General features: G+C 50.3%; 1 protein-coding gene across 1 annotated transcript in view; it reads left to right on the top strand.

Moving 5' to 3' along the window:
• Positions 1 to 2,707: 2,707 nt before the first annotated feature.
• The window catches only part of LOC311115808 (disintegrin and metalloproteinase domain-containing protein 12-like), a gene marked incomplete at both ends in the record, with an annotated part of 41,995 nt that continues 19,702 nt past the window's right edge, over positions 2,708 to 25,000 (top strand). Inside the window, 6 exons of the mRNA XM_084190936.1 lie at positions 2,708 to 2,763; positions 4,335 to 4,512; positions 14,476 to 14,565; positions 15,076 to 15,271; positions 15,713 to 15,821; positions 24,784 to 24,982. Coding sequence (XP_084047062.1) covers positions 2,708 to 2,763; positions 4,335 to 4,512; positions 14,476 to 14,565; positions 15,076 to 15,271; positions 15,713 to 15,821; positions 24,784 to 24,982 — 828 coding nt within the window. The remainder of the gene's footprint in view (positions 2,764 to 4,334; positions 4,513 to 14,475; positions 14,566 to 15,075; positions 15,272 to 15,712; positions 15,822 to 24,783; positions 24,983 to 25,000) is intronic.

Consider the following 25,000-nt stretch of genomic DNA (forward strand, 5'->3'; position numbering starts at 1 on the left):
CTAGGATCTGTTAGTGTGTCTTTGTTATACACACTGGCCTTTATTCTACAACTATGTGGATGGAAATACACTACCAGTCGAAAGTTTGGACACACCTACTCATTCAAGGGTTTTTCTTTATTTTTACTATTTTTTACATTGTAGAATAATAGTGAAGACATCAAACCTATGAAATAACACATATGGAATCATGTAGTAATAAAAAAAAAGTGTTAAACAAATCAAAATATATTTTATATATGAGATTCTTCAAATTACCAGCCTTTGCCTTGATGACAGCTTTGCACACTCTTGGCATTCTCTCAACCAGCTTCATGAGGTAGTCACCTGGAATTCATTTTAATTAACAGGTGTGCCTTGTTAAAAGTTAATTTGTGGAATTTCTTTCCTTCTTAATGCGTTTGAGCCAATCAGTTGTGTTGGGTTGGTATACAGAAGATAGCCCTATTTGGTAAAAGACCAAGTCCATATTATGGCAAGAACAGCTCAAATAAGCAAAGAGAAACAACAGTCCATCATTACTTTAAGACATGAAGGTCAGTCAATACGGAACATTTCAAGAACTTTGAAAGTTTCTTCAATTGCAGTCGCAAAAACCATCAAGCGCTATGATGAAACTGGCTCATGAGGACCGCCACAGGAATGGAAGACACAGAGTTACCTCTGCTGCAGAGGATAAGTTCATTAGAGTTACCAGCCTCAGAAATTGCAGCCCAAATAAATGCTTCACAGACTTCAAGTAACAGACACATCTCAACATCAACTGTTCAGAGGAGACTGTGTGAATCAGGCCTTAATGGTCAAATTGCTGCAAAGAAACCACTACTAAAGATACTTTCTTTGGCCAAGAAACACAAGCAATGGACATTAGACAGGTGGAAATTTGTCCTTTGGTCTGGAGTCCAAATTGGAGATTTTTTATTCCAACAGCTGTGTCTTTGTGAAACACGTTGTAGGTGAACGGATGATCTCTGCATGTGTAGTTCCCACCGTAAAGCATGGAGGAGGAGGTGTTATGGTGTGGGGGTGCTTTGCTGGTGACACTGTCTGTGATTTATTTAGAATTCAAGGCACACTTAACCAGCATGGCTACCACAGCATTCTGCAGTGATAATCCATCCCATCTGGTTTGGGCTTAGTGGGACTATCATTTGTTTTTCAACAGGACAATGACCCAACACACCTCCAGGCTGTGTAAGGGCTATTTGACCAAGAAGGAGAGTGATGGAGTGCTGCATCAGATGACCTGGCCTCCACAATCCCCCGACCTCAACCCAATTGAGATGGTTTGAGATGAGTCGGACGGCAGAGTGAAGGAAAAGCAGCCAACAAGTGCTCAGCATATGTGGGAACTCCTTCAAGACTGTTGGAAAAGCATTCCAGGTGAAGCTGGTTGAGAAAATGCCAAGAGCTGTCATCAAGGCAAATGGTGGCTATTTGAAGAATCTTAAATATATTTTGATTTGTTTAACCCTTTTTGGTTACTACATGATTCCATATGTGTTATTTCATAGTTTTGATGTCTTCAGTATTATTCTACAATGTAGAAAATAGTAAAAATAAAGAAAAACCCTTGAATGAGTAGGTGTGTCCAAACTTTTGTTTGGATCATAAAAGTGGTATTATGGTAGAGCAGTGAGTCATGTCATATTGACTGCCGTTACCATGTTCACTCCTGACCCCCGTGTAGCCTAATAGAGGTCTCTGATCAGCATCACAAACAAATGGCCTCAAGACTGTTAGGCAGACCATCAGCACGTTCCGGATCATTCCCCAGGGAACCATTATGGGTGGAGCTTGGAACATGTTTCTGAGTCCATGTGTACCCAGCTCAGACAGACTGTGCGGCTCAGTTGATTTGGCCCGTCTTTCACATACACTGGGTCTGTGACTGCGGCTTGCTTGATGTGGTGTCTCTCTCTTGTTGAGTCTGTGTGTTTGTTTCATTGGATTGTAAAATGCTCTGAACTCCAGCGTGTTTGACGGCAGCAAGGCATGAACATTCATTGTGGAGGGGATAGAGGAGACAGAGGGGATAGAGGAGATAGAGGGGATAGAGGAGACAGAGGGGATAGAGGAGATAGAGGAGACAGAGGGGATAGAGGAGACAGAGGGGATAGAGGAGATAGAGGAGACAGAGGGGATAGAGGAGATGGAGGAGATGGAGGATACAGAGGAGATAGAGGAGATAGAGGAGATGGAGGAGATAGAGGGGATAGAGGAGAGAGAGGGGATAGAGGAGACAGAGGGGATAGAGGAGACATAGGGGATGGAGGGGATGGAGGAGATGGAGGAGATGGAGGAGATGGAGGAGATAGAGGGGATAGAGGAGACAGAGGAGACAGAGGGGATAGAGGAGATAGAGGGGATAGAGGAGACAGAGGAGACAGAGGGGATAGAGGGGACAGAGGAGATAGAGGGGATAGAGGAGACAGAGGGGATAGAGGAGACAGAGGGGATAGAGGAGACAGAGGGGATAGAGGAGACAGAGGGGATAGAGGGGATAGAGGAGACAGAGGAGATAGAGGGGATAGAGGAGACAGAGGGATAGAGGAGACAGAGGAGACAGAGGGGATAGAGGGGATAGAGGAGACAGAGGGGATAGAGGAGACAGAGCTGTGATTGAGTAAGTCAGTCAGGTGTGACGTTGGAATGTAACTCTGTCTATACTTCCAGCTGTTATGATTGGTGGACTGGCTCCCGCAGGATGGGCACTCTTCTCCAGTCACACATCCCAACGCTGTCACATCAGGCCTCAGGAGGGTCTGTCTGTCCAACGGGAGCTTTGTCATGCAAGCTGAACACACACAGGCAGGCAGACACACACACACACACACACACACACAAATACGCAGGTGTAACAGTGTTGCTTCCGTCCCTCTACCTTACCCCAGCCTGGGCTCGAACCAGGGACCCTCTGAACACATCAACAACTGCCTCCCTCGAAGCATCGTTACCTATCGCTCCACAAAAGCCACGGCCCTTGCAGAGCAAGGTAAACAACTACTTCAAGGTCTCAGAGCGAGTGATATCACCGATTGAAATGCTATTAGCACGCATCGCTAACTAGCTAGTCATTTCACACCGTTTACACAGGCACATGCACACACACACACACATACATACACACACACACACACACACAAACACACAAATACACCTACACTGCTTTAGATTCTATGGGCAGTAAGGAACCACATACTTTGCATTTACAGGCACACACACACACACTCACGTACATACACACACCAGCAGGCACACACACAATCTCTCTCCGCACACACACACACAAACACACACACTCTCTCACGTACACCACATGGCCATCCAGCATTACAGTCTATTACCAGAGCAGAGCTCCATAAAGCAGTATGAGGTCTGGAAAACAGGTTTTGTCAGACAGAGCCCAGGGCAAACACACACACACTGTTTGGTTTACCTGTGGAGCAGAACAGAGCAGCAGACCACCCTCTCCTCTCTGTCCCCCGCTCCAAACACAGTGTGAAAAAATCCCTGGATTTATGGGTTGAACAACCTATTCCTCTTTCTTCTTCTCTAGATTAATGGGTCAACCTATTCCTCTTTCTTCTTCTCTAGATTTATGGGTTGAACAACCTATTCCTCTTTCTTCTTCTCTAGATTTATGGCTTGAACAACCTATTCCTCTTTCTTCTTCTCTAGATTTATGGGTCAACCCTGGCGAGGGAACAACTTTTTATGAGCTTTTGTCTTAAAATCCTCCTCTTCTCTCTCTCGCTAGTATGTTGTTCACACAGTGATGCAACTCATTAGGGAGGCTGTTCAGCTCTAGTGGTTAATTGATAAATTAATTGATTTTGTGATTATCGCTCACTAGAACTGATTATAATCTGACTGATAAGGATGAACTCTTAAACCTGTTTTCTCTCTGTCTCCCCTGCTCTCTTTCCTTCTCCTTTCCCTCTCTCTCTCTCTCTCTCTCTCTCTCTCACTCTCTCTCTCTCTCTCTCTCGCTCTCTCTCTCTCTCTCGCTCTCTCTCTCTCTCTCTCTCTCTCTCTCTCTCTCTCTCTCTCTCTCTCTCTCTCTCTCTGTCTGTCTGTCTGTCTGTCTCTCTGTCTCTGGCCCTCTGCTCCTCTCTAACCTCTTAGTGTGTGTTTCTTTCAGAGGGGTTGGGATAAAACAGACGACACATTTCCCTTCAACGTTTGTGCATATCTTCATCTTCTTCTTTTTCACCTCCTCAAGCCACCCTCCCCAGATATCCATTCCCTACAGTATTCAGTAGCTCTCCTCTCTCCTCTTCAGGTACCCATTCCCTACAGCATTCAGTAGCTCTCCTCTCTCTCCTCTTCAGGTACCCATTCCCTACAGTATTCAGCTCCTGTAGCATAAAGGATCTGGCTGCCAGTCTGGAGAAGGGAGTGGGGATGTGTCTGTTCAACATGCCTGAGGTCAAGGTGCTCTACGGGGGACAGAAGTGTGGCAACGGATACGTGGAGGAAGGAGAGGAGTGTGACTGTGGAGAACTGGAGGTAGGAAGTAGTCCTGTGATGCCATGGTAGGGATGCAATGGGATGGGACACATTAATACCCTTTTAACACTACTGTCCTGAGCCAAGCTGAACCAAACCACTACTGTCCTGAGCCAAGCTGAACCAAACCACTACTGTCCTGAGCCAAGCTGAACCAAACCACTACTGTCCTGAGCCAAGCTGAACCAAACCACTACTGTCCTGAGCCAAGCTGAACCAAACCAAGCTGTTCTGAGAGGAGTGGAGCTAGGAAGTGGTCTAACACTACCAAGGCCGATGGATTGGGACAGAGATAGAATGGGACAGGGATGGATTGGGACAGGGATGGTTTGGGACAGGGATGGAATGGGACAGGGATCGCATGGGACAGGGATAGAATGGGACAGGGATGGATTGGGATAGGGAAGAATGGGACAGGGATAGAATGGGACAGGGATGGTATGGGACAGGGATGGTATGGGACAGGGATGGATTTGGGACAGGGATAGAATGGGACAGGGATGGTTTGGGACAGGGATAGAATGGGACAGGGATGGATTGGGACAAGGATGGGTTGGGACAGGGATAGAATGGAACAGGGATAGAATGAGACAGAGATGGATGGGACAGGTGTTGGCTACACTAGTTCATTTAGCAGACAAGATTTGCTTAGATTTCCATGGCATTATTTTATAATATTTTATAGTATGAAGAATACAATTGAACATACCTGAATAAAATAGAAAGGATATTTTCTCCAAACGATTTGAGGGAGTGCGCACATGCGGCTATTCTGTGTTGAGCGGTTAACAAAGAAACAGGTCCTCCTATATGCTTAATTTAGAGTTTATTTATGCAACTTTAGTTGTGATATAAGCGTTGGGCTATATGTTTTGATTTTTAATACATTCTATGGCTGCATGATGCTACTCTAATGATGATTTGAAAAAAGTCACATGAAGGGCATGAGCTCTGCTTTGTTTTTTTGCGCAGGCTGCACACTTCATCAGTCTCTCATTCACAATTTGACAAGCACTTGATAATGCCTCAAATTTCCCGGCAGCATCCCCTTTGTGTGCCCTAATGACACCTAAAAAAAAAAAATGTATGCCCTTGGGCTGACTATAATAATTATAATTCCCTTCTCCCGGCTGTGTGTTCCGACGCACCTCTCACTCACATGGCTCTCTCAGATATCTAAATTCTTATTAGCCAATGCCCGTCTCGTGAACAGGTCTTTCTCACAGGCTACAAGTGAAGACAGATACATCGGGGACGCAACTGCATGTGTCCTTATCCAATTCCCAATTCCGAGGCGCATATTGAAGATATTGGAAGAACTATCCACATTTACTTTTCGTCAGCCATCATGATGAGTCGGCCTAACGAACAGCAAAAGTGAAAATGATCTTCCCCAAACTTGAAACGCACGCGCTTCTACACTCATTGTAAAGCTTTTTTTTAAGAAGGTATTTGGCCACTTTAGTTGTGATACAAACCTTATCAAAACATATAGGCCTATGGGCTAGGCTACATGAGGTGTGAGACTATGATTAGAAAAAGTCGCACAAAATGGGACAGGGATGGAATGGGACAGGAACAGCACAGTTCCAGCAACGTAACGAGGCCAGTGCAGTGCAGCTTGGCTTGGAAAGGGCTTTACTGTATAGTAGACGGGGACTGGAATTGTGTACTACAACCCTGCCCCATTCTGTCATGATTCATAGTTCCTTAGCACATGATCTCAACCCTGTTCCATTCTGTCATGATTCATAGTTCCTTAGCACATGATCTCAACCCCGGTCCATTTTGTCATGATTCATAGTTCCTTAGCACATGATCTCAACCCTGTTCCATTCTGTCATGATTCATAGTTCCTTAGCACATGATCTCAACCCTGTCCCATTCTGTCATGATTCATAGTTCCTTAGCACATGATCTCAACCCTGTCCCATTCTGTCATGATTCATAGTTCCTTAGCACATGATCTCAACCCTGCCCCATTCTGTCATGATTCATAGTTCCTTAGCACATGATCTCAACCCTGTTCCATTCTGTCATGATTCATAGTTCCTTAGCACATGATCTCAACCCTGTCCCATTCTGTCGTGATTCATAGTTCCTCAGCACATGATCTCAACCCCGGTCCATTCTGTCATGATTCATAGTTCCTTAGCACATGATCTCCAGTTTGAGACAAATGAAATGAACAACCCCCTTGGGGAGGTTTTCTGTGGCTGTGCCATGAATAAAGAACCACAGCACAAAGTGACATACGGTATCTCTGAAGACGTAAATAGCAGTGAATCTGTGCAGCAGCTCTTAAAATACTAACAAAAAAACAAGCTTTTCCTCTTCTCAGTCTTCAGAGAAAAGCTCAAAGATACGACTGAATACATTTAGTCAACACACACACACACACACACACACACACACACACACACACACACACACAATTTGTGGGAGAATAGAAGAGGATTAACACAACTCTGAAAGGAAAGGGAGACATAGCTGGCAGCTCAAGCTGTCATTGACTGAATTATTGAAACGTGTTGGCATTACCTCCTCCTCTGTGCTCAGTGACTCTGTTCTCTCTACCTGTAATGGTGAGGTTCTGGCCTCAGCTCTGAAATGTTCTGGCCCAGCTCTGGAAGAGAAAGAAGGTAGCCTCACATCACTCACTCTATCACCCTGATGTAATACATTACAGTAAATAGTTAATTAACAAATGTTTTGGGTTTCTGTTTCCTCTGGTCTCAAAATGTCCCTGTCCCTGTCCCTGTCCCTCTCCTGTCCCTGTCCCTGTCCCTGTCCCTGTCCTGTCCCTGTCCCTGTCCCTGTCCCTGTCCTGTCCCTGTCTCTGTCCCTGTCCTGTCCCTGTCCTGTCCCTGTCCCGTCCCTGTCCTGTCCCTCTCCTGTCCCTGTCCCTGTCCCGACCCTGTCCCTGTCCCTGTCCCGTCCCTCTCCTGTCCCTCTCCTGTTCCTGTCCTGTCCCTGTCCCTGTCGCTGTCCCTCTCCTGTCCCTCTCCTGTCCCTCTCCTGTCCCTCTCCTGTCCCTCTCCTGTCCCTGTCCCTGTCCCGACCCTGTCCCTGTCCCTGTCCCTGTCCTGTCCCTGTCCCTGTCCTGTCCCTCTCCTGTCCCTGTCCCGTCCCTCTCCTGTCCCTCTCCTGTTCCTGTCCTGTCCCTGTCCCTGTCCCTGTCCTGTCCCTGTCCTGTCCCTCTCCTGTCCCTGTCCCTGTCCCGACCCTGTCCCTGTCCCTGTCCCTGTCCCTGTCCTGTCCCTGTCCCTGTCCTGTCCCTCTCCTGTCCCTGTCCCTGTCCCGTCCCTCTCCTGTCCCTCTCCTGTTCCTGTCCCATCCCTGTCCTGTCCCTGTCCTGTCCCTGTCCCTGTCCCTGTCCCTGTCGCTGTCACTCTCCTGTCCCTGTCCTGTCACTGTCCTGTCCTGTCCCTGTCCCTGTCCCTGTCCCTCTCCCGTCCCCCTCCTGTCCCTCTCCTGTCCCTGTCCCTGTCCAGTCCCTGTTCCTCTCCTGTCCCTGTCCCTGTCCCTGTCCTTGTCCCTCTCCTGTCCCTCTCCTGTCCCTCTCCTGTCCCTGTCCCTGTCCCTGTCCCTGTCCCTGTCCCTATCTCTGTCCCTGTCCCTGTCCCTGTCCCTCTCCTGTCCCTGTCCCTGTCCTGTCCCTCTCCTGTCCCTGTCCCTGTCCCTCTCCTGTCCCTGTCTCTGTCCCTGTCCCAGTCCCAGTCCCTGTCCCTCTCCTGTCCCTGTCCCTGTCCCTGTCTCTGTCCCTCTCCTGTCCCTGTCCTGTCCTGTCCCTGTCCCTGTCCTGTCCCTGTCCTGTCCCTGTCCCTGTCCCTCTCCTGTCCCTCTCCTGTCCCTCTCCTGTCCCTGTCCCTCTCCTGTCCCTGTCCCTCTCCCGTCCCTCTCCTGTCCCTGTCCCTGTCCCTCTCCTGTCCCTCTCCTGTCCCTGTCCCTGTCCCTGTCCCTCTCCTGTCCCTGTCCCTCTCCCGTCCCTCTCCTGTCCCTTTCCTGTTCCTGTCCTGTCCCTGTCCCTGTCGCTGTCCATCTCCTGTCCCTCTCCTGTCCTGTCCCTGTCCTGTCCTGTCCTGTCCCTGTCCCTGTCCCTGTCCCTGTCCCTGTCCCTGTCCCTGTCCCTCTCCCGTCCCTCTCCTGTCCCTTTCCTGTTCCTGTCCTGTCCCTGTCCCTGTCACTGTCCATCTCCTGTCCCTCTCCTGTCCTGTCCCTGTCCTGTCCTGTCCCTGTCCCTGTCCCTCTCCCGTCCCTCTCCTGTCCCTCTCCTCTTCCTGTCCTGTCCCTGTCCCTGTCCCTGTCCCTCTCCTGTCCCTCTCCTGTCCCTGTCCCTGTCCCTGTCCCTCTCCTGTCCCTGTCTCTGTCTCTGTCTCTGTCTCTGTCTCTGTCCCTGTCCCGTCCCTGTCCCTGTCCCGTCCCTGTCCCTGTCCTGTCCCTCTCCTGTCCCTGTCCTGTCCCTCTCCTGTCCTGTCCTGTCCCTGTCCTGTCCCTGTCCCTGTCCCTGTCCCTGTCCTATCCCTGTCCTGTCCCTGTACCCAAACAGAGAGTATGACGTCAGGCTAGCAGGCCTGTAGCCAACGTTAATAAAGGTCTCAGAACACAGCAGAGTTAAGCAGATGGGAGCAAAGTGGACCAAACTGGGCTAGCAGATCAGAGGAGAGGAAAACAGAGCAGAGTGAAGCCTAACTGGACTAGCAGATCAGAGGAGAGGAGAACAGAGCAGAGTGAAGCCAAACTGGACTAGCAGATCAGAGGAGAGGAGAACAGAGCAGAGTGAAGCCTAACTGGACTAGCAGATCAGATCAGAGGAGAGGAGAACAGAGCAGAGTGAAGCCTAACTGGACTAGCAGATCAGAGGAGAGGAGAACAGAGCAGAGTGAAGCCTAACTGGACTAGCAGATCAGAGGAGAGGAGAACAGAGCAGAGTGAAGCCTAACTGGACTAGCAGATCAGAGGAGAGGAGAACAGAGCAGAGTGAAGCCTAACTGGACTAGCAGATCAGAGGAGAGGAGAACAGAGCAGAGTGAAGCCTAACTGGACTAGCAGATCAGAGGAGAGGAGAACAGAGCAGAGTGAAGCCTAACTGGACTAGCAGATCAGAGGAGAGGAGAACAGAGCAGAGTGAAGCCTAACTGGACTAGCAGATCAGATCAGAGGAGAGAACAGAGCAGAGTGAAGCCTAACTGGACTAGCAGATCAGATCAGAGGAGAACAGAGCAGAGTGAAGCCTAACTGGACTAGCAGATCAGAGGAGAGGAGAGGAGAACAGAGCAGAGTGAAGCCTAACTGGACTAGCAGATCAGAGGAGAGGAGAACAGAGCAGAGTGAAGCCTAACTGGACTAGCAGATCAGAGGAGAGGAGAACAGAGCAGAGTGAAGCCTAACTGGACTAGCAGATCAGATCAGAGGAGAGAACAGAGCAGAGTGAAGCCTAACTGGACTAGCAGATCAGAGGAGAGGAGAACAGAGCAGAGTGAAGCCTAACTGGACTAGCAGATCAGAGGAGAGGAGAACAGAGCAGAGTGAAGCCTAACTGGACTAGCAGATCAGAGGAGAGGAGAGGAGAACAGAGCAGAGTGAAGCCTAACTGGACTAGCAGATCAGAGGAGAGCAGAACAGAGCAGAGTGAAGCCTAACTGGACTAGCAGATCAGAGGAGAGGAGAACAGAGCAGAGTGAAGCCTAACTGGACTAGCAGATCAGATCAGAGGAGAGGAGAACAGAGCAGAGTGAAGCCTAACTGGACTAGCAGATCAGATCAGAGGAGAACAGAGCAGAGTGAAGCCTAACTGGACTAGCAGATCAGAGGAGAGGAGAACAGAGCAGAGTGAAGCCTAACTGGACTAGCAGATCAGAGGAGAGGAGAACAGAGCAGAGTGAAGCCTAACTGGACTAGCAGATCAGAGGAGAGGAGAACAGAGCAGAGTGAAGCCTAACTGGACTAGCAGATCAGAGGAGAGGAGAACAGAGCAGAGTGAAGCCTAACTGGACTAGCAGATCAGATCAGAGGAGAGGAGAACAGAGCAGAGTGAAGCCTAACTGGACTAGCAGATCAGAGGAGAGGAGAACAGAGCAGAGTGAAGCCTAACTGGACTAGCAGATCAGAGGAGAGGAGAACAGAGCAGAGTGAAGCCTAACTGGACTAGCAGATCAGAGGAGAGCAGAACAGAGCAGAGTGAAGCCTAACTGGACTAGCAGATCAGAGGAGAGGAGAACAGAGCAGAGTGAAGCCTAACTGGACTAGCAGATCAGATCAGAGGAGAGGAGAACAGAGCAGAGTGAAGCCTAACTGGACTAGCAGATCAGAGGAGAGGAGAACAGAGCAGAGTGAAGCCTAACTGGACTAGCAGATCAGAGGAGAGGAGAACAGAGCAGAGTGAAGCCTAACTGGACTAGCAGATCAGAGGAGAGGAGAACAGAGCAGAGTGAAGCCTAACTGGACTAGCAGATCAGAGGAGAGGAGAACAGAGCAGAGTGAAGCCTAACTGGACTAGCAGATCAGAGGAGAGGAGAACAGAGCAGAGTGAAGCCTAACTGGACTAGCAGATCAGATCAGAGGAGAGGAGAACAGAGCAGAGTGAAGCCTAACTGGACTAGCAGATCAGATCAGAGGAGAGGAGAACAGAGCAGAGTGAAGCCTAACTGGACTAGCAGATCAGAGGAGAGGAGAACAGAGCAGAGTGAAGCCTAACTGGACTAGCAGATCAGAGGAGAGGAGAACAGAGCAGAGTGAAGCCTAACTGGACTAGCAGATCAGAGGAGAGGAGAACAGAGCAGAGTGAAGCCTAACTGGACTAGCAGATCAGAGGAGAGGAGAACAGAGCAGAGTGAAGCCAAACTGGACTAGCAGATCAGAGGAGAGGAGAACAGAGCAGAGTGAAGCCTAACTGGACAGCAGATCAGAGGAGAGGAGAACAGAGCAGAGTGAAGCCTAACTGGACTAGCAGATCAGAGGAGAGGAGAACAGAGCAGAGTGAAGCCAAACTGGACTAGCAGATCAGAGGAGAGGAGAACAGAGCAGAGTGAAGCCTAACTGGACTAGCTGATCAGAGGAGAGGAGAACAGAGCAGAGTGAAGCCTAACTGGACTAGCAGATCAGAGGAGAGGAGAACAGAGCAGAGTGAAGCCTAACTGGACTAGCAGATCAGAGGAGAGGAGAACAGAGCAGAGTGAAGCCTAACTGGACTAGCAGATCAGAGCGTACAGGAGGTGCAGACAGATGACCACAGAACAGATCTGCGGCCGCCACCACGGTCGCCAGAGTCTCATTAAAACCCAGCGTCGTTCTTCCCACACGTGTCCTTTCTTAGCGTGACTCTCCCTACTCCCGTCCTAGTCCCCACAGCCTTGGGAACGAACAGGCCCTTAATGGTTTTCAGGCTGAAATGAGCTCTGGAAGGGTAAGGTCTGTGGTGTCAACCATAGTGGTGTCAGCTCTCTGCTCTCTCCCCTGCCACTGCCAGCTTCGTCCACAGCCCCACTCCCACTCCAGCATTACAACTGGCTTCATGGTGATGGGGAAAGAAGGAACACTCATAGCTCAACACAGAGCTGAACTGGGGCTTGACCCCCCCCGCTCCCCTCCCATCCATCTCCATCAGACTGAGAGGAGAACCAGAGAGTTGCTGATTGGTACAGTGCAGGGTTCCCTGGCTGCTGATTGGTACAGTGCAGAGTTCCAGAGCTGCTGATTGGTAGAGTGCAGGGTTCCCTGGCTGCTGATTGGTACAGTGCAGGGTTCCAGGGCTGCTGATTGGTAGAGTGCAGGGTTCCAGAGCTGCTGATTGGTAGAGTGCAGGGTTCCAGAGCTGCTGATTGGTAGAGTGCAGGGTTCCAGAGCTGCTGATTGGTAGAGTGCAGGGTTCCAGCGCTGCTGATTGGTAGAGTGCAGGGTTCCAGAGCTGCTGATTGGTAGAGTGCAGGGTTCCAGAGCTGCTGATTGGTACAGTGCAGGGTTCCAGAGCTGCTGATTGGTAGAGTGCAGGGTTCCAGAGCTGCTGATTGGTAGAGTGCAGGGTTCCAGAGCTGCTGATTGGTAGAGTGCAGGGTTCCAGAGCTGCTGATTGGTAGAGTGCAGGGTTCCAGAGCTGCTGATTAGTACAGTGCAGGGTTCCAGAGCTGCTGATTGGTAGAGTGCAGGGTTCCAGAGCTGCTGATTGGTAGAGTGCAGGGTTCCAGAGCTGCTGATTGGTAGAGTGCAGGGTTCCAGAGCTGCTGATTGACAGAGTGCAGGGTTCCAGAGCTGCTGATTGGTAGAGTGCATGATTCCAGAGCTGCTGATTGGTAGAGTGCATGATTCCAGAGCTGCTGATTGGTACAGTGCAGGGTTCCAGAGCTGCTGATTGGTAGAGTGCATGATTCCAGAGCTGCTGATTGGTAGAGTGCAGGGTTCCAGAGCTGCTGATTGGTAGAGTGCAGGGTTCCTGAGCTGCTGATTGGTAGAGTGTAGTGTTCCAGAGCTGCTGATTGGTAGAGTGCAGGGTTCCCTGGCTGCTGATTGGTACAGTGCAGGGTTCCAGGGCTGCTGATTGGTAGAGTGCAGGGTTCCAGAGCTGCTGATTGGTAGAGTGCAGGGTTCCAGAGCTGCTGATTGGTACAGTGCAGGGTTCCTGAGCTGCTGATTGGTAGAGTGCAGGGTTCCAGAGCTGCTGATTGGTACAGTGCAGGGTTCCCTGGCTGCCGATTGGTACAGTGCAGAGTTCCAGAGCTGCTGATTGGTAGAGTGCAGGGTTCCCTGGCTGCTGATTGGTACAGTGCAGGGTTCCAGGGCTGCTGATTGGTAGAGTGCAGGGTTCCAGAGCTGCTGATTGGTAGAGTGCAGGGTTCCAGAGCTGCTGATTGGTAGAGTGCAGGGTTCCAGAGCTGCTGATTGGTAGAGTGCAGGGTTCCAGAGCTGCTGATTGGTAGAGTGCATGATTCCAGAGCTGCTGATTGGTAGAGTGCATGATTCCAGAGCTGCTGATTGGTACAGTGCAGGGTTCCAGAGCTGCTGATTGGTAGAGTGCAGGGTTCCAGAGCTGCTGATTGGTAGAGTGCAGGGTTCCTGAGCTGCTGATTGGTAGAGTGTAGTGTTCCAGAGCTGCTGATTGGTAGAGTGCAGGGTTCCAGAGCTGCTGATTGGTAGAGTGCAGGGTTCCTGAGCTGCTGATTGGTAGAGTGTAGTGTTCCAGAGCTGCTGATTGGTAGAGTGCAGGGTTCCAGAGCTGCTGATTGGTAGAGTGCAGGGTTCCAGAGCTGCTGATTGGTAGAGTGTAGGGTTCCAGAGCTGCTGATTGGTAGAGTGCAGGGTTCTGATAATGTCTAATGTAGACCAGATGTACATACCTCCACTGTTCCACAGACGATATGTTACATCAACGGGGACCTGGGATTGTGTTCCCTGTCGGAAGCTGTTGTTGAAGAAATCCTTCTAGGAAGTAAGTCTTCCTGACTGTCTGACCTCTGCCAGTGAGGAGAGGAGGAATGTAATACGGCCTGGCGTGGGGTTCCCTCTGATAATATTAGAGCTGTGCATGTGTTCTCAGATGAAATCTAATCTGTGTGGCTTGTAACCCCCTTCTCCCTCTCATCTCCCTCCCTCCTCTCCTCTCCTTCCTTCCCTCGCCTCCTTCCCCTCCCCTCCTCTCTTCCCCTACCTCTCGTCTCACTCCCCTCTCCTCCCGCTCTCCCCCTCTCCCCCCTCTCTCCCCTCCTCTCTTCCCCTACCTCTCGTCTCTCTCCCCTCTCCTCCCGCTCTCCCCCTCTCCCCCCCCTCTCCTCTCCCCTCCTCCCCTTCTCCCCCTCTCCCCCCTCTCTCCCCTCCTCTCTCCCCTCTCCCCCCTCTCTCCCCTCTCTCCTCTCTCCCCTCTCTCCCCTCTCTCCTCTCCCCCCTCTCTCCCCCCTCTCCCCTCTCCCCTCTCCCCCTCTCCCCCTCTCCCCCCTCTCCCCCTCTCCCCCCTCTCTCCTCTCCTCTCTCCAGGAGTGTATGAACCCATGCTGTAATGCAACAACCTGTACTCTGAAGCGGGATGCTGTGTGTGCTCACGGACAGTGCTGTCATGACTGCCTGGTAGGAGACTGACTGACCGGCTGGCCAACAGCCCTAATTTCAACTCACATCTTATTTAACCTTTTATTTTCACAAGGAAGTCCCGTTGAGACTATGTCTCTTTTGCAAGGGAGCCCTGCTTCACTCACTCACACACACATACACACACACACACACACTCTCACACAAACTCTCACATACACACACACACACACACACACACACTCTCTCACACACACACACACACACACACACTCTCACACACACACACTCTCACACACCCACACTCTCACACACACACACAAAATGGCTTAGCCTATAGACATAGGGGTATCAGAGGGGTTAAAGTTGTTTGGTTGATACTCTATAATCATATGTAGTAGTTAGGGTAGTTAGGGTTAGTAGTAGGTAAGCTCAATAGTCTGTCCTCTTCTGTTTCTCTTAGACTTCAGACCTCCATGCCTCTCAAGGCCTCAGCTCCTTATCTGTCTGCCTGTCTGTCTGTCTGTCTGTCTGCCTACCTGTCTGTAGCTGAAACCAGCGGGCACCCCGTGCAGGGATTCCAGTAACTCATGTGACCTGCCAGAGTTCTGTACCGGCGCCAACCCCCATTGCCCTGCTAATGTATACCTGCACGATGGGCACACCTGCCACAACGTGGACGGACACTGCTACAACGGCATCTGCCAGACACACGAGCAGCAGTGCATCACTCTCTGGGGCCAGGGTGAGTGGAGAGCAGGGAATGCGAAATTCTATTAACTCTCCAAAAAATTCCCAGGTTTTCCAGAAGTCTCGGTGGGAAAACTCCCGCAGTTAGGAGTGAATAAGCAGTTGTACAACACTGAGAGAGAAGATGTCCCAGTCTGACTACAGATTATTTCCCTGGCCTGGATTCCTGGCAACCTCTATCCTAGTCTTCTTCTCAAAACACGGATGCGATGTCAGAGGAGAGGAGCCCTGAAACTGCTCTTCCTAATGGGTTTGAGAAGGAGGTGAGGAGAGAGGATGTGAGGAATCACAGAAAGACTCAAGCCAGATAAAGCCAAGGAGTTGTCTTGATAAATCAGATAAAGCCAAGGAGTTACAAGTGTGTCTTGATAAATCAGATAAAGCCAAGGAGTTACAGTGTGTCTTGATGTTATGTGTCCCCATGTATGCCTGATAGGAGCCAAGCCAGCCCCAGGGATCTGCTTTGAGAGAGTCAACTCAGCAGGAGATCCCTATGGGAACTGTGGGAAGGATTCCAAGGGATCCTTTGCCAAGTGTGAAGCTCCGTAAGTATTCTCTAGGAAAAGATTACATACCAGTACATACAGCGCATTCGGAAAGTATTCAGACCCCTTTACTTTTTCCACATTTTGTTAGGTTACAGCCTTATTCTAAAATGGATTAAATTGTTTTTTTTTCCCCCTTCATCAATCTACACACAATACCCCATAATGACAACGTTAAAACTGGTTTTTAGAATTAGTTGCATTTTTTATTTCTTTTTTACCCTGAAATATTATATTTACATAAGTATTCAGACCCTTTACTCAGTACTTTGTTGAAGCACCTTTGGCAGCGATTACAGCCTTGAGTCTTCTTGGGTATGATGCTACAAGCTTGGCACACCTGTATTTGGGGAGTTTCTCCCATTCTTCTCTGCAGATCCTCTCAAGCTCTGTCAGGTTGGATGGGGAGCATCGCTGCACAGCTATTTTCAGGTCTCTTCAGAGATGTTCGATCGGGTTCAAGTCTCGGCTCTGGCTGGGCCACTCAAGGACATTCAGAGACTTGTCCCGAAGCCACTCCTGCATTGTCTTGGCTGTGTGCTTAGGGTCGTTGTCCTGTTGGAAGGTGAACCTTCGCCCTAGTCTGAGATCCTGAGCGGTCTGGAGCAGGTTTTTATCAAGAATCTCTCTGTACTTTGCTCCGTTCATCTTTCCCTTGATCCTGACTAGTCTCCCAGTCCCTGCCACTGAAAAACATCCCCACAGCATGATGCTGCCACCACCATGCTTCACCGTAGGGATGGTGCCAGGTTTCCTCCAGACGTGACGCTTGGCATTCAGGCCAAAGAGTTCATCAGACCAGAGAATCTTGTTTCTCAAGGTCTGAGAATTCCTTAAGTGCATTTTGGCAAACTCCAAGTGGGCTGTCATGTGCCTTTTACTGAGGAGTGGCTTCCGTCTGGCCACTCTACCATAAAGGCCTGATTGGTGGAGTGCTGCAGAGATGTTTGTCCTTCTGGAAGGTTCTCCCATCTCCACAGAGGAACTCTGGAGCTCTGTCAGAGTGACCATCGGGTTCTTGGTCACCTCCCTGACCAAGGCCCTTCTCCCCTGATTGCTCAGTTTGGCCGGGCGGCCAGCTCTAGGAAGAGTCTTGGAAGTTCCAAACTTCTTCCATTTAAGAATGATGGAGGCCACTGTGTTCTTGGGGACCTTCAATGCTGCAGAAATGTTTTGGTACCCTTCTCCAGATCTGTGCCTCCACACAATCCTGTCTCGGAGCTCTACGGACAATTCCTTCGACCTCATGGCTTGGTTTTTGGTCTGGCATACACGGTCAACTGTGGGACCTTATATAGACAGGCGTGTGCCTTTCCAAATCATGTCCAATCAATTGAATTTACCACAGGTGGACTCCAATCAAGTTGTAGAAACATCTCAAGGATGATCAACGGAAACTGGATGCACCTGAGCTCAGTTTTGTGTCGCATAGCTAAGGGTCTGAATACTTATGTAAATAAGCTATTTCTGTTTAGTTTTTTTATAAATTTGCAAACATTTCTAAAAACCAGTTTTTACTTTGTCATTATGGGGCATTGTGTGAAGATTGATAAGGAAAAACATTTATTTAATCAATTTTAGAATAAGGTTGTAACGTAACAAAATGTGGAAAAAGTCAAGGGGTCAGAATACTTTCCGAATGCACTGTATGTCCATTGTCTCTGAGCAGGTGCTGGGTATCAAACATTTTTCAATAAAATGTGAAAACAGACCCCCGCACACTGCATTTTATCTATACTACAATGTCATTGGTTTAATTTGACAACGTTTTTCGACCACTCAAGTCTGTGTCAGGTGTGTGAGTGGTTGAAATTACAGTCAAATAAACCAGGCTGTACATCTTTAAAAGCGTAACCGTGACGAACAAACAACACACGAGAGAACAGAAGACAAAAGGAGAAAAGGTTTGTCTTTAATGAAGATGTGATGTCGTAGTCTAGGCTTTATTGAAACTGTTTAAACACAAAATTGGCATAAAACGGGTTTTGTTCTTTTTTTTTTTTACAGAGTCCCAAATGGCACCCTATTTCCTATCTAGTGCACTACTTTCTACCAGTGCCCTATGGCCCCTGCTCAAAAGCAGTGCACTACATAGGCGATAGGGTGCCATTTGGTATGTGGACTAAATCGTTCATCAACAGTCTCTTAATTGACGGAATTGCAGTAATGACAGAGAACTGGATGTGACTGGGATTGACTGAGACCCTTTCACAATGGAAAAAAAAAAGGGTTTACACAGCCACTCTTTCTGTCTAATGAAGGGCTTGGCTACAGCTACTGTCTGACTGGCTGCTGCGCTGAATTTCACTGGAACTGGGGGGTTGAACAACACACAACAGAACCTAAACTGGGGTTGGAAAGAGTCCTAACGACACAACAGAAACTAAACTGGGGTTGGAAAGAGTCCTAACGACACAACAGAAACTAAACTGGGGTTGGAAAGAGTCCTAACAACACAACAGAAACTAAACTGGGGTTGGAAAGAGTCCTAACGACACAACAGAACCTAAACTGGGGTTGGAAAGAGTCCTAACAACACAACAGAAACTAAACTGGGGTTGGAAAGAGTCCTAACACAACACAACAGAAACTAAACTGGGGTTGGAAAGAGTCCTAACAACACAACAGAAACTAAACTGGGGTTGGAAAGAGTCCTAACGACACAACAGAAACTAAACTGGGGTTGGAAAGAGTCCTAACAACACAACAGAAACTAAACTGGGGTTGGAAAGAGTCCTAACGACACAACAGAAACTAAACTGGGGTTGGAAAGAGTCCTAACGACACAACAGAAACTAAACTGGGGTTGGAAAGAGTCCTAACGACACAACAGAACCTAAACTGGGGTTGGAAAGAGTCCTAACAACACAACAGAAACTAAACTGGGGTTGAAAAGAGTCCTAACAACACAACAGAAACTAAACTGGGGTTGGAAAGAGTCCTAACTGTCACAAGCCGGGCTAGAACTCCGGTCTCAGATGTGTAGAGCTGGGGGTACTACCCCTTAGCCACAGAGGAGATGTTGTAGGACCCAAATGAAACACCCAAGGCAATACTCCAGGCAAGTAGATTTAATGTTCCAAAACAGGAGGCAAAACAAAACAACTCCACGAGGGGAGAAAAACAAACTAAAGATAACTTCGAACAACTTACTAGGACTGACACGGTGGGACAAAGCAGGAGACACATAGTCAGGACGCAATAACCAAGTGAGAAACAAGGGGAAAACACACAGCTAAAATACTAAAGGGAAAACAAGGCACAGGTGACCTGGATCAAACTAATGAGGACACATGAGGAAGAACAAAGGCAGAGGGGAACACAGCTGACCTCTAGAGGCCAGGAGACAAACAGGAGAAGCAGGAAGCTGACAGGACACCCTCCTCTAGGAACGACTCCTGACGTTCCTTCCAGAACACCCTGGCCTCAGGGTGCGAAAATCTCGGACCAACCCTGGATCCAGGATGTCCCTGGCTGGAACCCAGGAGCGCTCCTCTGGCCCGTAGCCCTCCCAGTCCACCAGATACTGCAGAGAGTTCTGGACCCTCCGGGAGTCCAGTATCCGGCGGACTGTGTAGGCTGGCTGGCCGTCAATAATCCTGGGAGGTGGCGGGGGTCTGCGTGGGGGGGCAAAGGGAGAAGACAAGACAGGTTTAATAAGTGAGACATGGAAAGTGGGGTTAATACGAAGGGAGCGAGGGAGAACCAAACGATAAGACACAGGGTTAACCTTTCTAGCAATGCGGAAAGGGCCGATGTATCTCTGGGAAAGCTTCTTGGATTCGACCCGGAGGGGCAGGTTCTTAGTGGCCAACCAAACTCTCTGACCAGCTCGGAAACTAGGGGCCGTCCGGCGGTGGCGATTAGCCTGACTTTGGTATCTCTGGGAGGTCCGAAGGAGGGCACGCCTGGCCTTCTTCCAGGTCCGCCTACAGCGTTGGACAAAGCGCTGGGCCGAGGGAACACCAACCTGCGCCTCCTCCTCTGGAAATAATGGAGGGTTGTAACCGAACTGGCATTCGAATGGGGACAATCCGGTGGCTGAGGACTGGAGGGTGTTGTGGGCATATTCAGCCCAAATGATATAGGTGGCCCAAGACGTGGGATTACTGGCCGCCATACACCGCAGGGTGGTCTCCAGATCCTGATTAACCCGTTCCGTTTGGCCATTAGACTCTGGATGGAACCCCGACGATAGGCTGGCTGTGGCCCCAACAAGCCTGCAGAAGGCCCCCCAAAACCGGGACGAGAATTGGGGACCTCGGTCAGAGACCACGTCCAGGGGAATACCAAATATCCGGAAGACATGGTTCATGAGGAGCTCAGCAGTCTCCTTAGCCGAGGGCAGCTTGGGCAGGGGGATAAACCGGGCAGCCTTAGAGAACCGGTCTACCACCACAAGGATGACGGTGTTGCCCTGGGATAGAGGAAGTCCCGTAACAAAGTCCAGAGAAAGGTGTGACCATGGCCTTCGAGGAACAGGTAAGGGATGGAGCAGTCCCTGGGGTCGCTGGCGTGTCGACTTTCCCTGGTTGCACACAGGGCAGGCCTCAACATAGCCCTGCACGTCCTTCTTGATGGACGGCCACCAAAACCGCCGTCGGAGGAACTCCAGTGTGCGAGCACTGCCTGGATGGCATGTCAAGGGCGACTCATGACCCCACTGCAAGATGCGGGCCCGAACCGAGAGAGGAACGTACAGGCGACCGGCAGGACCACCGCCTGGATCGGGCTCCTGGACAAGAGCTTCTCGTACCCCTCTTTCTAGTTCCCACTGAAGAGGTGCGACGATCCTAGACCTCGGAATAATCGATGCCAAGGGCTTCTCTTGTACCTCGGGAGAGTAGACTCGAGACAGAGCATCCGGCTTGACGTTCTTGGTGCCAGGTCGGTAAGTCAGGAGGAACTGGAATCGATTAAAGAAAAGAGACCATCGTGCTTGCCGAGGGTTCATCCGCTTAGCCTGTTGGAGATATTCCAGGTTCTTGTGGTCTGTGAGAACCTGGAAAGGGTGCTGAGCCCCCTCAAGCCAATGGCGCCACTCCTCCAAGGCCAGTTTTACCGCAAGCAGCTCTAGATCCCCCACGTGGTAGTTGCGCTCGGCCTCAGACAGGCGGCGAGACATGAAGGCACAAGGGTGTAATCTCCCATCCGCACCCCTCTGTGACAGGACGGCTCCTACCCCCACTTCTGAGGCGTCCACCTCCACCACGAAAGGTCTTTCTGGGTCAGGGGTCACCAGAATCGGAGCAGAAGTGAAGCGGCGCTTGAGATCCTCGAAGGCCCCTGCTGCTTCCGGACCCCAGTGAATCTTGGTCCCTCCTCCCTTGGTAAGCGTCGTCAAGGGGGCTACCACCGAGCTGAAATTCTTGATGAACTTCCGATAGAAGTTAGAAAAGCCAATGAACCGTTGAACCTCCTTGACCGTGGCAGGTGTGGGCCAATCGTGGACCGCCTTGACCTTCTTGGGATCCATCTCTAGGTGCCCGGGAGTGACAATAAACCCGAGAAACTGAGTCTGAGAAACATGAAATTCACACTTCTCAGGCTTAACGTAGAGGTGATTGTCAAGGAGCCTCTGGAGAACCCGGCTAACATGCCCCTCATGCTCCTTCAGTGACCTCGAGAAGATGAGGATATCGTCCAGGTACACGAAGACGAACAGATTAAGCATATCCCGGAGAACATCATTAATCAGGGCTTGGAATACTGCGGGGGCATTGGTGAGCCCGAACGGCATCACCCGATATTCATAGTGTCCCGTGGGCGTGTTGAACGCCGTCTTCCATTCGTCTCCTGGCCGGATCCGCACGAGATGGTAAGCATTGCGGAGATCCAGCTTAGTAAAAATGGAAGCCCCTTGAAGCAGCTCAAAAGCAGTGGCCATGAGAGGAAGGGGGTATCGATTCCGAACCGTGATCTTGTTGAGTCCCCGGTAATCAATACAAGGCCTAAGACCCCCGTCTTTCTTTTCAACAAAAAAGAAGCCCGCCCCAGCCGGGGAAGTAGAGGCATAGATGAGGCCGGCTGCCAAGGACTCCTTAATGTAGGTGTCCATAGCTGCGTGCTCGGGGGAGGACAAGGAAAAGATCCGACCTCTAGGAGGGCAGCACCCAGGGAGTAGATCAATGGCACAGTCATACGTGCGATGAGGCGGTAAGGCAGTAGCCCGGGCCTTGCTGAACACTGCCTTGAACCGATGGTAAACACTGGGGACTCGGGAGACGTCAACAGACTCTTGAAACTGGGTACTAGGGGCTGAGGGACTCTGAAGCATGCAGGTGAGTTGGCAAGTGGGACCCCAGCTTAGAATGGTGCCAGTAGGCCAGTCGATCTGGGGATTATGTCTGCATAGCCAAGGGTGACCCAGGATAATAGGATACTCGGGAGAGTCAATGAGATAGAAGGTCTCCTCCTGCTGGTGTTGAGAGATGGTAAGTCGCAGGGACTGAGTCGCCTCAGTAACCTTTCCTGGTTCCAGAGGTCTGCCATCTAAGGCAGTAACTGCCTGGGGTTGAGGAAGTAGTTGGGTAGGGATCTTAAGTTCCTTAGCCAAGGTTACATCCATAAAATCACCTGCGGCACCGGAATCGATCATAGCCTGGACCCGATGCTGGTGGCCCTCCCAGGACAGAGTGGCTGGAATAGCTAGGACCGCGTTAGTAGGAGGAGCTCTAATTTTCCCCATCACAACCCTCCTGTAGCTGGGCGGGGACAGGCGTTTCCCGAAAGCTCGGGGCAAGTGGAGCGGAAGTGGCCGGCAACCCCGCAGTAGAGGCACCGACGCTCCCTCATGGGACGTTCCCTTTCGTTGGGAGAAAGCCTGGAACGGCCTAACTGCATGCTCTCCGGGGAATCCTGGGGCAGTTCAGGCGCCGGGGCAGCTCTGAATGACGGAGTCCAAACAGGAGAAACAGAGCTGCTCAGAGGAACTTGGGACTGAGACACCTGACGGCGAGCCGTTCTCCGCTCTCTTAGACGATTGTCCAGGCGGATGGCCAAGGCTATGAGGGACTCGAGATCTCCAGCTGGTTCTCGGGTGGCTAACTCATCTTGAAGGGGCTCAGATAACCCTCCCTGAAAGCAGACCCTCAGCGCTTCATCATTCCATCCGCTCCTTGCTGCTATGGTCCGGAAATCAATGGCAAAATCTGCCGTGCTTCGGGGGCCCTGACGGAGAGACAGTAGGCGCTTGGAAGCCTCCCGCCCACTGACAGGATGATCGAACACCCGCTTGAACTCTTCTACAAATGCAGCGTGGGAGTCACAACAGACCTCCTGAGACTGCCACACCGCAGAAGCCCAGGCGAGCGCCTTTTCTGAAAGAAGGGTAATGATGTAGGCAATCTTGGAACGGTCTGTGGGAAAACTTGAGGGTTGGAGCTCGAAGGTGAGGGAGCATTGGGTGAGGAAACCCTGGCAAGAGCCTGGATCCCCAGAAAAGGGCTTGGGAGGTGGTAGTCGGGGCTCCGCCAACCGAGAAGGCCTGTCGTCACTGGGGGGTGACCTGGGGGAAGGGAGAGGACCAGGGAGGCGTTCAAAGAGCTGGCGAAGGGCACTCATCATTTCGGCCAAGAGTTGAGAATGACTAGCCATCAGCTCCTCTTGTCGGCTGAGAACGGCTTCATGGCGCTGGAAAGAAGCCTCATGTCGAGTGATCACCGCCAACAGGTCCTGGGAACTGAGTGTTTCTGGGTCCATGATTGGTCTTGGTTATTCTGTCACAAGCCGGGCTAGAACTCCGGTCTCAGATGTGTAGAGCTGGGGGTACTACCCCTTAGCCACAGAGGAGATGTTGTAGGACCCAAATGAAACACCCAAGGCAATACTCCAGGCAAGTAGATTTAATGTTCCAAAACAGGAGGCAAAACAAAACAACTCCACGAGGGGAGAAAAACAAACTAAAGATAACTTCGAACAACTTACTAGGACTGACACGGTGGGACAAAGCAGGAGACACATAGTCAGGACGCAATAACCAAGTGAGAAACAAGGGGAAAACACACAGCTAAAATACTAAAGGGAAAACAAGGCACAGGTGACCTGGATCAAACTAATGAGGACACATGAGGAAGAACAAAGGCAGAGGGGAACACAGCTGACCTCTAGAGGCCAGGAGACAAACAGGAGAAGCAGGAAGCTGACACTAACGACACAACAGAAACTAAACTGGGGTTGGAAAGAGTCCTAACACAACAGAAACTAAACTGGGGTTGAAAAGAGTCCTAACGACACAACAGAAACTAAACTGGGGTTGGAAAGAGTCCTAACGACACAACAGAAACTAAACTGGGGTTGGAAAGAGTCCTAACAACACAACAGAAACTAAACTGGGGTTGGAAAGAGTCCTAACACAACAGAAACTAAACTGGGGTTGAAAAGAGTCCTAACGACACAACAGAAACTAAACTGGGGTTGGAAAGAGTCCTAACAACACAACAGAAACTAAACTGGGGTTGGAAAGAGTCCTAACGACACAACAGAAACTAAACTGGGGTTGGAAAGAGTCCTAACGACACAACAGAAACTAAACTGGGGTTGGAAAGAGTCCTAGCAACACAACAGAAACTAAACTGTGTAGCAGTTACTGTAGTTCAGGGGCGTCAAACTCAATTCTGCAGTGTCTGCAGGTTTTCACTCCTCCATTGTACTTTATTGATCAATTAAGGTTATTGATTAGTTAGGAACGCCCCTCGCCTGGTTGTCTAGGTCTTAATTTGATACAAATTGAAAGGAAATAACTCAATAACCAGCAGACACACAGCCCTCCAGGAATTGAGTTTGGCACCCCCCCTGCTGTAGATGGTTGGAGAGAAACGTCTAGTTATTTGACAGCGAGGCTAAGCTACAGTAACAATGACATTTAAAATCTTCATGGCATTCATATCGTACAGGTGAATGCCTTCAGTAGTTGTTCTAATCTATTGATTAATTGGGTGCTGTTGTTGTTTGTTGTTTACAGAGATGCTAGGTGTGGTAAAATACAGTGTCAAGGAGGAGCCAACCGCCCAATAATAGGCACCAATGCTGTCTCCATAGAAACCAACATCCCCCTCCAGGAGGGGGGCCGAATCCTGTGCCGGGGGACCCATGTCTACCTGGGGGACGACATGCCTGACCCCGGCCTCGTCATGCCGGGCACCAAGTGTGGCGACGCCATGGTGAGAACTCAACGCTGT

Source organism: Coregonus lavaretus (assembly GCF_964263955.1).
Source record: "Coregonus lavaretus genome assembly, contig: HAP1_SCAFFOLD_818, whole genome shotgun sequence".
Taxonomy (NCBI): domain Eukaryota; kingdom Metazoa; phylum Chordata; class Actinopteri; order Salmoniformes; family Salmonidae; genus Coregonus; species Coregonus lavaretus.